Genomic DNA, 14,499 nt, shown 5'->3' with positions numbered 1-14,499 from the left:
TTGCCAAGGTTTGTGTTGTATCAACTGTCTTTTTAATGTCTTTCCCATGATTAGTTCTCATTATTTAGGTTAAATTAGCGGTATCTAGGGGAGCCCTGGATGGCACAAATGATTAAGTGGCTGGTTACTAATCAAAAGGTTGGTGGTTCAAATCCACCCAGAGGTGCCTTGGAAAGAAGGTCTAGCGATCTACTTCTGAAAAATCAGCCACTGAAAACCCTATGGAGCAGTTCTACTCTGAAACACATGGGGTTACCATGAGTTAGAATCAACTTGAGGGCAACTGGTACCGGTACCAGTAGAGGTATCTAAACCAACGGTGATCTGGCTGGTGGCCATAGGTCCATCACTGTCGGGTGCAGACTATATCAACCGCCCAATGACCTCCATGCTAATCAGCAATTTTTGCTCCTCTGTGGTGATTCAGTTACAGAGAACAGGGTGGCCACCATCACAGCAAATGCTGTTTAGTGTCCTGGGCTTCTTTGTGGAAGGACCTCAGTAATTAGACTCAGAGAAGACTGTTTTTGAGCTAAAAGGAACCAGAGAAATTCTCATGTTCAACTTTGTCTATTTACAGATAAGGACACCAAGGCCAGAGAGGAGTGATTTGACACAGCTAAATCAGTGACAGAATCCACATCTCCTAATTCTTAATCTTTTATCTACACCAGAGGTTTTCAACCAAGGATAATTTTGCCCCCTTCCTCCCACAAGGGTATTTGTATTTGTCACAACTGGACCAGAGCAGTTGCTACTGTCATCTAGCGGGTAGAGACCAGGGAGGTCGCTAAACATCCTACAATGCACAAGCCAATCCCCACAACAAAGAATCCTCTGGCCAAAAACATTAATAATACTTAGGTTAAGAAATCCAGATTTACATTGTTGGACTAAGTGTCCCCAGGGGCTCCAAACACTGTCTCTTAAGCTGCTGCTATTGGGAGTTGGCCTTGGCCCTAAGTTGGAGCCTTCACCAATGACTGAGTCAATAAAGTCAATTCTGCCTCTCTAATAGTGAGGACCACTGGGGTTAGAAGTGATTTAGAAGCTTGCTTTCTCAGGCAATTTAAAGTCTGGGCTTAACTTTTGAAGCCCAGTGATAGGTCCAGCATTAGTGCTATTGACAGGTTTAAAGACACACTTAGGTCCCTATTAGGCAATCTAAGAAAATGATCCTCAAAGCCATTTTGGCAAAACACCACAAAACAGCTAAATGATGCACGCTCACGTGGTTATCAAATATTCAGAATAATGCACTTCAAACAAGTACATCTGATGCTGCATTGGGCATCTTCAGATTTAATAGTCTGAAAAGAGGGAAGATAGACATTACAGCATTGTTCTATAGCAAAAATACTCTTATAATTTTCACAAAATGCTAGAGTTCCACGGAGGAACTAAAATAAAAAGAAAAGCAAAGTCAATGATCCAAACAGTTACATACTTTCTGGTTCTTGCCCATGCATGCCATCTGGCTTGCTGACCTCACAGGTATCCACTCCAGCCAGTGTGGTGGTCAAACAATAAGAGTCTGGGTATGGGAGTAGCCAGAGAACTACAAAGCCATTTATGAGTCATTTATCAATCTGACCCCAAAATTTCATCTGGTAAGTTTGACTGTAGTTCTAACTGATGGTAGAAATACATGAAGGACCTCAGTTCTAATCATTCATAAATTCAACTCACACTTAATAAATACCCACCATGTCCAAAGCACCATGCTTTGGGTGAGCATATTCCCTATTCCAAAAAATTACAATGATTCCAGGAAGAATGACATGCACCGACCCAACTAACTCTTGTACATTCAATTAGAGCAATAGGAACTAGAAGAGAAAGATCTTTGTTAGATGGGAAGATAAAAGGGGGTTCCATGGAAAGATATGGCATTTGAATTGGATCTTGAAGAAAAGATGGGATTTTAACAAGTACAAATGAGAACATTCAAAAGCCCATTTACATGAAATATCTAGAAAGAGACAAGTGTATAGAGACCAAAGTTTATTAGTGGTTACCATGGGCAGGCGGGAAGGAGGTAGAAAGGAAGACTCAATGCTTAGAGGACACTGAGCTTCTGTTTGGGGTGATGGTATAATTTGGGAACAGACAAGGATAATGGTTGAACAGCATGATGAACATAATTAATGTCACTGAACTGCATGTGTGAAGACTGTTACATACATATTTACCACAATAAAAAAAAATACTAGAAAGAGTATGAACGAATGATGAAGAAATGATAGCAAACACAAGCCAAATATGACAGTCAGTGAGGAGTTCAACTTGACTGCAAGGTAGGGAGTACAGATGACAGAGCAGGAAAGTTGATGTGGAGACAGACTGTAGCAAGCCTTAAGATCCTAGGCAAGAAGACAAGGTTTTATTTTTATTAGCCAAAAGGAAGCCAATGGAGTATTTCTGTTTTAAACAGACATGGCACAATCAAAGAGGAGCTGTGGAAAAAGTAATCATACATGGGTGTGAAGAATGGAGAAGATGAAGAAATCAGAGTCAAGAGAGTAGTTAGAAAGTTACTCTCCACTCCAGGAAATGGGGGTGGGGGTGGTGGGTAATGAGAACTGGACCAAGATTAGGGGAATGGAAACAGGATGGAAAGGCTCACAACCTGTTACTCGTTGCTGTTGAGTTGATTCCAACTTATAGCAACCCTAGAGGACAGGGTAGAACTACCCTATAGGGTTTCTAAGGAGCGGCTGGTGGACTGGAACTGCCGACCTTTTGGTTAGCAGCCATAGCTCTTAACTATTGCGCCACTAGGGCTTCCCAACCTATTAGCAACCTATATATCATGGGTGAAAAGGAAGAACAAAAAGTTGAAGGTAAAGAAACACACACAACAAAGAAATACAGAAAGTAACTCAAGTTTTGATCCTGGATGAGTGGGAGAACGGCAGTAATTACCAGACATAAGGAAGATGGAAGAGAAAAAAAGAATGAATTGTGCCTAAATGATCCTCTTGATTCAGAAATGACAACTCAATGCCAAGATCATTCCTGCTACTCGTACCTAGATGTATCACCCAAATCAGTGCCTGAGCTACTTTCTAAATCCCAGTACCCTCTCTTACTATGCCCAGTTCCTAACTCCTGCTAAACAGCCTCTCTGGGTCTAGATTCCTGCACCAGTGCTCCCCAGACTCCTGTGCATATATTGGGAAGGTGTCTGAATAAGGGATGAGTGAGTGCATATTGCCTGGTACTCTGAACTCTGACAAAACTATCTGCCTAGACCCTCCATTGCCCTCCTTCCTCCCCTGGCTATGTTTCACCTGAAATTATAGTACTTGTAGACCCTTTCACATGCCATCTACCTTGGGCATTATCCTTTGTGGGCTAAGTCTCAATGCCCACCTATGATCTCTGGTCTAACCAAATCAATATTGCTTGTCTTCCTGGTCTACTCTGCCCTGCCACCACTCACAGTGAAGTGTCCTGATTCAACTGGCAATATTGGAAGGTAAACTGGAGATAATCTCCTGGCTGATGTACTTGTTCTTACTATGTTGAATATTTTTTGGTCATCAGAAATATAGGAAACATTTCTTAAAGGGGTTTGTCTCTAAGAAGGTTCTCTTGTCTCTGACACCACTAATCCTTAGGTTCTACATATCAATACTACTGAATAAAAAAGTATGCAGAAATACAGCCCTTGATCAATCCCGTCATCCCTTTTAACCTTCCCAACTAGTTATTTAGCTGTGATTTTTAACTGCAAAAGTAGGGACAACAGTCCACTCATTCTATATCAAAGATGCTGAAAGGGCTTCAGAATTCACCAATGGGTCTTAACATGTCCTGGGCAAGAGACAGGGGCACTTTTCAGTAGAAGAAGCTAACACTAGGATACAACTGCTTAGAAGACAGCCTTGCCAAAGGGTGATATCCAGTCACGTTCCCACTCCCCATGCACGACAATTCACTATTAACAGCAAAGGGCAGCTATGTTGATGACTCACGAAGTATGCTGATTCATGAAGGCCAGACATTGGCAGACCTGAGTTAGGGAGTCATTTGCTGGATTAAATCAATTACCGAGCCCATCAAATACGATTACTGAGCTACATCAAAATCCAACTGAAACAAGGTACTAGACTCTTGGGGAAAAAATAACTCATTGTTTTGCCTTGCAAGAGATGTAGGCCACTCTATTATCTATATGTGTAATATCTACTTTATGGTTATTTATGGATGATCTCCACAAATGTTTGTATCCTGGTCTTCTTTCCCCTGATGTCCAGAATAGTTTTCAGTCATTTGCCCCTTTGAGAGTAAGCCTAAAGAATTAGCAAAGCATACAATTAAAAAGAACTGACAACATGGAAGAAATCTCTATTCCAGAGTCAAGGAGAAATGATTCTGGGCTATCTTATTAAACTTCCATACCCCCATATTTAGGAGCACCATGAAAAATAAACAATACTATAGGCTCTCTTTGTAATCTAGTGAGAGAAGGCTGCATGTTAATGTTAAGTATCTCCCACAAATAGGCCTAGTTGTTCCCAATGACTTTTAATACTTGTATCTACTGTAAGTATTATCACATTCTCTTATAATTATTTGTTCATATGTGTCTCGCTGATAAGCCTGTGTACCTCTTGACAGAGGGCCATTTCTTACGTATCCTTTTATTTCCAGGGTTTACCAAAGTATGTGGCAATAAAAAAAAAAAAAAAGCCAAACCAGTTGCCACTGAGTCTATTCCAACTCATGACAAACCCATAAACTCATGTGTGTTAGAGAAGAACTGTGCTCTAGGGTTTTCAATGGCTGCTATTTTTTGGAAGTCGATCACCAGGTCTTTCTTCCAAGGTGCCTCTGGGTGGACTCAAACCTCCAACCTTTCAGTCATTAGCCAGAGGCATTAACCGTTTGTACCACTTAAAGTGTTGTATGGCAATAGTGAATAAACTTTTAAATTGGAAGATTTTTGTACAGTACTATTCGTGTGACTATCAAATACAGTGTGATTGTCAAAAAGATAACAGATATATCTAGATTTATAAAATGAGTATATCAAATATAGTAAGAACCAGAACTCAGAACTTTTACTTAAACTATCTAAGCAGAGGTAGGATTATTGACAAGCAAACAAAAACCTTCATGCTAAAGAGGGTTTTGTTATCTGGTGTGGCTTAAAACTCCAACGCCTGACCATCCTGACCAAAGTGTTCCCATAGTCCAGACACATGAAAACCCAATATGTGTCTGCAGAGGTACCTCGGGTTCGTGGATGTGTTTTTATTTATGCCTCTGCCTCTGAATTATGCTGACCAATCACAGCATCACCTAACACACTGAAATAAGGGGGCATGTATGTGTGTATGTCTGTGTGTGTGTGTAGCTCTTCTAACACAGACACAGCTTACAATGATATCTCTGATAGTAAGCTCCTTTCTTTAAGGCAGTCCAAGAGTATTAGACCATTGCTGCCAAGTATTTGTGATTATTTTGTACATGGTCTGGCATGCTTTCTCAGAGATACAAACTTCTTGGAACCAGACTTGATAAACTGAGGCTGAAGCTGTATTAAAAGCAACCTGATGAGAATGTTATGGGGCAGCGGGTTTACTGTGTAATCCTCTCTAGCTGTCAAATTACCATTGCACCACTTCAGCAAATCTCTTGGAATGATGGCCCTCATGAGTAAGACTCATTCACAAGGCAAAAGGATGATTCCTCTTAACCATGTTGATTCAAAGCACAATCCAATAAGGTTTTCAGTGCAGAGAGAAGCTTACCTCCTACCTATTGGTGCCCTTGCTAGCCCATTAAAGAGCACTCATAACATCACTCTTTAGGTTGAAATTCTGGTCTTGGAAGAGATGAGTACATTTCCATTAACACAAAAAATAAGACTCAGTAGAATCACCATCAGCAAAACGTTCTCTTCTGCTCCTAAGATCTGCGTAGTCTTTCCTGAAATATTTAAAGACAGACAACTACCTCAGTTGAGTTGTAGTAATAGGATGATTACTCTGAAAGCCAATGGATTTTTTTCCTTTAATATGTCTTTTAAAGGTAAATAAGTATATAATTCATTGCCATCGAGTCAATTCCAACTCATAGTGACCCTAGAGGACAGAGCAGAACTGCCCCATACTGTTTCCAAGGAGTGGCTGGTGGATTTGAACTGCAATCTTCTCATTAGCAGTTGACCTCTTAACCACTGTGCCACTAGGGCTCCAAATAAATACATAAAGGAAATAAATTTAGCAACAAAAGTTTAGACAAAGTAGAGTAACACAAAGCAAAGCTATGAGATGTAACATCTTTCTAATACAACACTTAATGTCATTTCATTTTCCTGCATGAAGCCACCAGCTTTACTTGACTATTAACTCAAGCCAAATAACTACACTTCGAATTCAACTAATCAAGTACACACTGGTATGCTTGCTGCTAAATTGAAAAAGGAATCGCAGTTACTCCCAGTCCAAATGAGTCATCAAATAGACAAGTATATATTCAAACACACCAGAATCTGATTTGGAGTGCCAAGATATACTTTAAAGTGTCTACCATTAGGAGTCTCTTGGTAGTGCAAATGGTTAATGTGCTTGGTTGTTAACCGAAAGGTTGGTGGTTCGAGTCCATCCATATGCACCAAAGAAAAAAGGCCTGGTAATCTACTTTCAAAAAATCAGCAATTAAAAATCCTATGTAGTACAGTTCCACTGTGACACACATGGGGTTACCATGAATCAAATTCAACTCGATGGCAACTGATGGTGGTGGTGAAGATCTACAATTGAACAAATAAATTATCCATTTACCTCGAGCCTACAGCTACCCAGAAAAGGTCCCAGGCAATATTCTGAAAACAGGTTATAAAGTGGATTATGGTAGATTAAAAATGGCTACAGATTCTTTAACACCCTTTCCATCAAGAGGTACAATCTATGTCCCTATCTCTTGAATTTGGGTGGGCTTTGTGATAGCCTGAACAATAAGATACAGCCTTTATGGGCCCAGGACATAGTTAAGACACTAGAAGCTTCCACTTCTTGTCTTACTTGCCCTTGGAAGTCAGGTACATGTAAGAAGTGCAACTACCCTGAGGCCACCATGCTGTAAAAAGCCCAAACTACATGGGAGACATCGTGAAAGATGAAAACCATGTAAACAGAGAGAAAGAGACAAAGGAACGCCAAGGCTCCCAACGTGTGAGTGAAGAAGCCATCTCGGAAGTGGATTCTCTATCCTCACCCACCCTACCACGACATCAGGTGGATCAGATTCAAACCACCCAGCTGAGCCCTTCCTGAATTCCTGACCTATAAAACCATGAGCAAAATAAAATTGTTGTTTAAGCCACTAAGTTTGGGGATAGTTTATTACTCAATGACAAATAAGTAGAACATGGATTGATTTCATATGAAGATGCATGTCTGATTAAAAATAGAAGAGCTCAAATCAATCATTTATTAATCTGCACTTTGCACAACTTCAATAAAATTGGTACAAGACTGCCTGTTTTTTATTACAATGACATAATAAAAAATGCAACAGCATTCACATCCGATATGCAAAAAATATGCTTTCAAAAAAATTGACATAGTAATTTAAAACTTGACAGATTTGAGCAGCTCTCTTGTAAAACTCCCTCTCACCTGTCTATTTATCTTTTCTTCAAATAAAATTGAGGCAACTCTGAAGTATCTCATACCCCAGGTTAATAACATGTGAAAATGATAAATTACCTTTTATTACTGAAGGCTATTATGCCCTCTCATCTGAGTGATTAATTTACATCCTGCTCACTAGTTCACATGCAATTACTAGCTTGTGCCCAACGAACCTGAACAAGACAGGATTGTCTAGCCATCTGCATAAGCTCAATTTAGAAAAGTATATCAACCTCCAGGAAGCTTTAAAGTTTTAGCTCATTTTTTTTTTCCTCAATGACTCATGCACCTCTATACTGCACATCAAATTCTAATACCACTACTTTGGATTACTGACTTTATTTGCAAACTACGTGACACAGAAGTCTCTGCTATGAGATGATGTTTATTAGGAAAGATGAGATTAAAATGGGCTTTATCTGAAAATGCCATTGTTGAAACCAATTGGCAGACTTCAATTTTTGATCAGAATGTAATGTGTCTAAATCTACAATATGGATGTCAAATACAATGAAAAGCAGATATTTCCCTTTTATACTGAACTGTGGGCTTTGAATGTTTGACCCACAAAAGATCTAAGCAGCCCTATTTATTTGGAATGTTGTTTCCAAACTCTGCTCAATACGACAGAATAAATATTTTGGCACTTGAGTTAAATACATTACCAATGCTGCTCCTTAGTGAAGCCACTGAGACTGAAGTGGCTGAAATTCATACATGACTTTTATTAAGAAAGTATTTTAACCATAAGAAATAGTATTATTTTCCAGGTTTCCAATGGATCATGTCAATCCAATCCCAACCCTTCCAGAATTCGTTTTGACTTTTCCTGGAAAAGAACTTGAAAGATTCACATGGCATTACTGGATATGCAAAATAAGGAACACACATATTAAGGAAAAATAACTTGGGGTATATTTCAGTCAACTCAAGACAAATGTGTGTTCTTCAAATGATTAAACACAGAGATACCATATGATCCAGCAATTTTACTCTTAGGTATATACCCAAGAGAAATTAAAATACATGTCCACACAAAAACTTGTACACAAATGTTTAAAGCAACATTATTCATAATAGTCCAAAGGTGGAAACGATGCAAACATCCATCAATGGATGAATGGATGAACAAAATGTGGTATACCCGTACAATGGAATATTAATTGTGGTAAAAAGGTAGGAAGTGATGATACATGCAACAGCTTGAATAAACCTTGAAAACATTATGCTGAGTGAAAGACACCAGTCACAAAAGATCACATATTGTATGATTCCACTCACATGAAAGTCCAAAACAGAGAAATCTATAGAGACAGAAAGTAGATTATTGGCTCAGGGTGAGGAGGGGAGGTTTAATGGGAGAGGTGACAGCTAATGGGTGTATGGGTATATAGGACTTCTTTTTGAGATGATGAAAATCTTCTAATATTGACTGTGGTGATATTTTCACATATCTGTGGATATAGTAAAAAAACACAAAATTGTACTCTTTAAATGAGTGAATTGTATGATATGTGACTTGCTGTTGTTAGGTGCCATCACATCAGTTCCAACTCATAGCGACCCTATGTACAACAGAACAAAACACTGCCTGTTCCTATGCCATGCTCAGAACTGTTGTTATGTTGAGCCCACTGTTGCAGCCACTGTGCCAATCCATCTCTTGAGGGTCTTCCTCTTTTTCACTGACCCTTTACTTTACCAAGCATGATATCCTTCTCCAGGGACTGGTCTCTTCTGATAATATGCCCAAAGTATGTGAGACGAAGTCTCGCCATCCTTGCTTCCAAGGAGCATTCTAGCTGTACTTCTAAGACACACTTGTTTGTTCTTCTAGCAGTCCATATTATATTCCGTATTCTTTGCCAACACCATAATTCAAAAGCATCAATTCTTCAGTCTTCCTTATTCATTGTCCAGTTTTCGCATGCACATGAGGCAATTGAAAATATCATGGCTTGGGTCAGGCGCACCTTAGTCCTCATGTGACATCTTTGCTTTTCAACATTTTAAAGAGGTCTTTTGCAGCAGATGTGCCCAATGCAATATGTTGTTTGATACGTGATTTATATCTCAACAAAATAAAAAAGAATTTAAAAAAAAGGCACTTCTCTCTGTTCCATCACCAAAGGTCTGAACAATAGCTTAAAAGAGTTCAGTCTGTAAGAAGAGCACTTAGTATTCATTCATTCACTCAACAACATTTACCAAGTGGCTACTGTTCGAGGCAGTGTGGCAGATGCAGGAGACATTGGAAGGCACAAGACGCTCACAGGTAGGCGAAGAGAAAATGCAGTGTGGTGCTGGCAACTTCAGGAGCACACAGAAAACAGACATAACTCAAAGAGGATTAACTATGATATGGGAGCAGGGCTCAAGCTGAGGAGAAGGAACAGCACATGCGAAGACACAGAAGAATGAGTCAGCATGGTGTGTTCAAAGAACTGCAATGAGTACAGTGGGCAATATTTACCCACTTCCTGGTAGCCTGACTAGCTTCCTGGGTATCTTTGAAATTAAGAAACTTTGTCCCACTTAACTCAAGAAAAGCTCCCTGACACACAGAAAGTCTACATTCTAAGATGAGGCTGAAATAAATATATTCATTGTAAGTTTAGCGACATTCTTCCCAAGAAATCATACATGATTGTCTGGACCTTTAGAGTCACATCGTTGGTGTAAAGCAGTAGCTAAAGTTTAGAGACTTGAGAGGGAGGTTGGAGGATGCAGGAAATGATGCTAGAGAAATTAAGAAGGTCATGGGAGAACTTATGTGCCATTAATTTCCAACTACATTTATGAAAACAAGTTATTGTTCAAAAAAAGTGTATACGAGATGAACTAATAAATGAATTCTACCATGAAGTACATGACATTTCCTAAACTCATTTCATTATTCTATTATTTGGAGAATCCACCCTCCTCCCACATCATCACAGCTTGCTTGTGTGCATACACAAATATACACACTGCTCCTACAAATCAGCAAAGAACATCTGTCAAAGAGCACTTTAATAGGGAGTTAAATTCACGTAATCACTGAAAAATGGGCTCTCCATTGGAGCTGGGAGGCCATGCACTCAAAGACCCCATAAGTCATTCCTGAACTGGAAATACAGAGGATGCATGACATAGGTCAAGGTCAATGTCAGCCTGAACCTGCCATGGCTCCTCATCCCAAAGGGCCTGCAAAGCATAATTCACAGCCAGCAGGGGCTTTATCTTTATAGATCCATTTTTTCCAGTCAATGGGTACATGGGGGGTGATGACGGATGATATTTTACTTTAAATTACCCTTTCCACAGTCAAATCAAAGACCAGCACTATCTTTAAAGGACATGATGTTTGGTAAAATAGAGGGTCAACAAAAATGAGGGAAACCCTCAATGAGATGGATTGCCACAATAGCCACAACAATGGACTCAAATATACCAAAGATCATGAAGGTGGCGAAGGATGGGGCAATGTTTCATTCTGTTATACATAAGGTAGCCACGAGGCAGAGGTGACTCGAAGACAAATAACAGCAATCTTTATATCTGTACCTATGCTTTGAGTTCAATGGCATATATTTAAAGACCCCTTTTGCTCCCCAGCAACCCTAGCCCAGTCCCTCTTTGATCAAGGTTTTAGTAAAAATCACTCAACAGCCCAGCAATAACAAGTTTTTTAATCCACAGGATCCACTCTTGTGTGAAGGTATACACCTACTGGGCCACATGAATGCCTGCAATCAATTTTTAATTACAGCAGCAGTCTCGATCAGAAGACAAAGCAGGCAACTCACTGAGAAGACACCAAGATACCGTTTATTTCAATTAATATCCACAAATGACTTAACCTACCACAGTCCAGGAAGCAATCCTGGCTCAGAAAGATGCTCTTACCTCTGGGACGTTTTCTTATATTTCCTCCTGTAGAAAAGAAGCATAAATACATTATCAGAAAATGGTTTGTGGTAGGCAGTGGTTTAGAAAAGGATTAGTTCAGTGGGGATGAGCACGGCGTGAGCACTTCACAGAGGGTTCTCTCTGTGAGGCTTCTGTGTTTCAAAGCCCAGTGAAAGGTTCTGGATTACTGTATTATATTGTGGTCAGATTTATATAACCACAGTCATAACAGTTAAGAATAGCATCCCAGAAGCTTAGTGGCTCTGCCCCCTATGTTTTTCCCTTCCCTTTTTAAGGGCACTTCAACATGTTGGTTGAGATCTGGCTTGAAAATTGGCAAGATCCAGGTTCAAATCTCAGCCCTTCCATTTACCAGGTTCATGGTGGGGCAGAAGGGGTGGAATTGTGTGGATTAAATGGAGGGATGCTTTTAAAGCACTTTTTGGTCTGGTACATATTAAATGGTCAATAACTATTAGCTATTTGCATTGTTACTGTTGTCATGGTTATGCTCATCATCTAGCACAGAAGGCTTTTAAGAATGTGCTTTTACATATGAAGATCAGATGTGTAGTCTTCAAAGAAAGAAGAAGGGGATAGGGAGGCAATGAGAACGTCCAGAAACTGAAGTGGTGAGAGCAACATTAGGAACTTGCTAATGGCTCAAACGTGGGCTCAGGTTCAATCTCTCAAGTGTCCTGGGAGAACACCCCCTCCCAGGAAGCAGAAGTGGCCTGAGTTCTAGCCCATATCTGCTATTTACAGTCTTCATTTGGCCTTGGTCAAATCTCTTGGGTTTTGGGCTTCTTAATCCATAAAATGGAGGTAACAGTACCTGCCCTGACTACCTCACATAGGTCATAATGGCATTTATGGGGGAAATGGCCATATAAGTATGTTGTCTCCATATTGAAATTTTCTTTTCATGTTGGTTTCAGTTTTTGTAGACTCTGGAAACCCTCAAAGGAGTTTTAACAGGCTCTTCATGGGAGGAGACCAGAGGAAAGAAAGTGCTGTGAGAGGAAAGGACATCTCCTGTGGCATCTCCAGGAAATGCAATACTGCCCAGTTGCCATTAGTTCCACACCTGCATTCCCATTACAGTCACCGAAGCCAGGAAATCCAAGCCATTTGCTAATCAAGCTGTATGTTACATGTTAAAGCACAGCTGTTTCAAATTCAAAATCACTTGGACCTGTTATATCTCTGTTATTGTTGCTGTGTGGTGTCGAGTCGATTCCAACTCATAGCAACCTTATAGGAAAGAGTGGAACTGCCCCATAAGGTTTCCTAGGCTGTAATCTTCACAGAAGTAGGTCGCCTGGTCTTTTCTCTCTCACAGCGGCTGGTGGGTTTGAACCACCAACCTTTCGGTTAGTAGCCGAGCACTTAACTATTGCACCACTAGGGCTCCTATTATATTTCTAGTGATGTGAAAATATATATGGCAATATTAAGTGCTAAGTGAAGAAAGCAGCATGCAACACAGAACCGACAGTATGTTCTTGGCTGGGTATCTACTCATGGCTATTAATCTGAAAAGAAACAACCAGAATGTTAACGATGATCCCTAGGTGGTAGGTTAATGGATGACTTATTTTATTTTTACTTTATGAAATTTCCATATTTCTTTTAAAATGCACATTATGATTATAACTAGGAAAAACTATAAAAATATGCATATATATACATATATAGCCTCATATATAGATACACACATATACAGTAATATAGAATATATGTACACACATATAGGACTACAGGCAGGCTCCAGATTACTAATGAGTTCCATTCCTAGATCTATCTTTAAGTTGAATTTGTATGTAAGTTGGAACAGTTAGGTACAGTTCATATTTAACGTCAGTTACTCAAATGTTTGTCTTAGTATATAGTATACTTTTCCGTGCATAAAAAACATTAAAGAAACACTTCCAGATACACTAAAACATCTTTAACATAAAATACTGTAATAATAATGTTTTGATGCGCTTCGCAAAATAGTGCCCATTTGTTATTACAAACCATTGCATGTACCTCAAATTTTTAATATAATAGGCTTTACAGGAGCTGGTTTATAACTGCGGGTTATACATTTATAACCCAGGAAGTGCCTGTATAAATATATATAAATATATACATGTTTGGATAATATAACATATATAGGGAGGCAAGTCACCTAACAGAGTGGGTAGACTTCAGAGACAAACTACCTGTGTTCCAATATTGGCTCTGGCACTTAGCTCTATGATGCTGGACTAGCTATGTAACCCCGCTGAGCCTCAGTTTCTTCATCTGTAAAGTGGGAATAATCAGAGAACCTCCCTTGAGAGACTGTTGTGAGAAATAAATGAGATAATCCACTAGAATGTCAGCTCCCCAAGGGCAGGTTCTTTGGTTCTCCACTGCATCCCAGTTTCTGAAATAGTACCTTGCACTCTCTCCAAAAGCTGTGATAGATGTGCACTGATCATCCACACTCTCCCACCTGGACCCTGTCACCAGTGACAACTCACACTCCCCAAGCAGCTAGCCAAGGGCGGAGTGAGCTGTGGGTGTGACCCATACCCTTAGCCCTCATTAGCACTGTTAACTAATAAACAGATCTAAGAAGGCTCTGGCAAGAACGGAAATACCCCTTGGAGAGTATGCAAGGACCAAGGGCAGAGAGGCAAAGGGCCAGATGAATGCCCTTGGTTTCTACCCAGAAGCCCAACTAATTCTATCAACAGAGGATGTCTTCAGAGGTCAGAAGAAGACAACCTTTGCTATTGGCTTCCACAGAATTCTCCTAGCATTTGGCAAGCACCATGCAAAACCAACGCTAGCGGTGCTGGGAGAATCAAAGATGAACAAAAAATAAGAACAGCTTCCATTTTCAGCACCTACTAGTAATAAGGAGCTCTGGTGGCACAGTGGTTAAGAGCTCGGCTGCTAACCAAAAGGTCAGCAGTTCAAATCC

At 39.9% G+C, this 14,499-nt stretch overlaps 1 protein-coding gene across 4 annotated transcripts in view; it reads right to left on the bottom strand.

Moving 5' to 3' along the window:
* Window positions 1-14,499, bottom strand: part of PDE1C (phosphodiesterase 1C) — a 744,082-nt gene that overhangs the window by 316,416 nt on the left and 413,167 nt on the right. For 2 of the 4 annotated variants that reach the window (XM_004385323.3, XM_004385324.3), the window contains exon 2: window positions 11,538-11,564. The exons of the other annotated variants lie outside the window; for them this stretch is intronic. In XM_004385323.3, the coding sequence (XP_004385380.1) occupies window positions 11,538-11,564 (27 nt within the window). The remainder of the gene's footprint in view (window positions 1-11,537; window positions 11,565-14,499) is intronic. 4 annotated transcript variants of the gene reach the window in all.

The sequence above is a fragment of the Trichechus manatus genome, unplaced genomic scaffold, assembly GCF_000243295.1.
Source record: "Trichechus manatus latirostris isolate Lorelei unplaced genomic scaffold, TriManLat1.0 scaffold00137, whole genome shotgun sequence".
NCBI lineage: Eukaryota > Metazoa > Chordata > Mammalia > Sirenia > Trichechidae > Trichechus > Trichechus manatus.
Note: the sequence above shows the minus strand (reverse complement) of the source record. Positions and strands in the feature narration are given on the sequence as shown.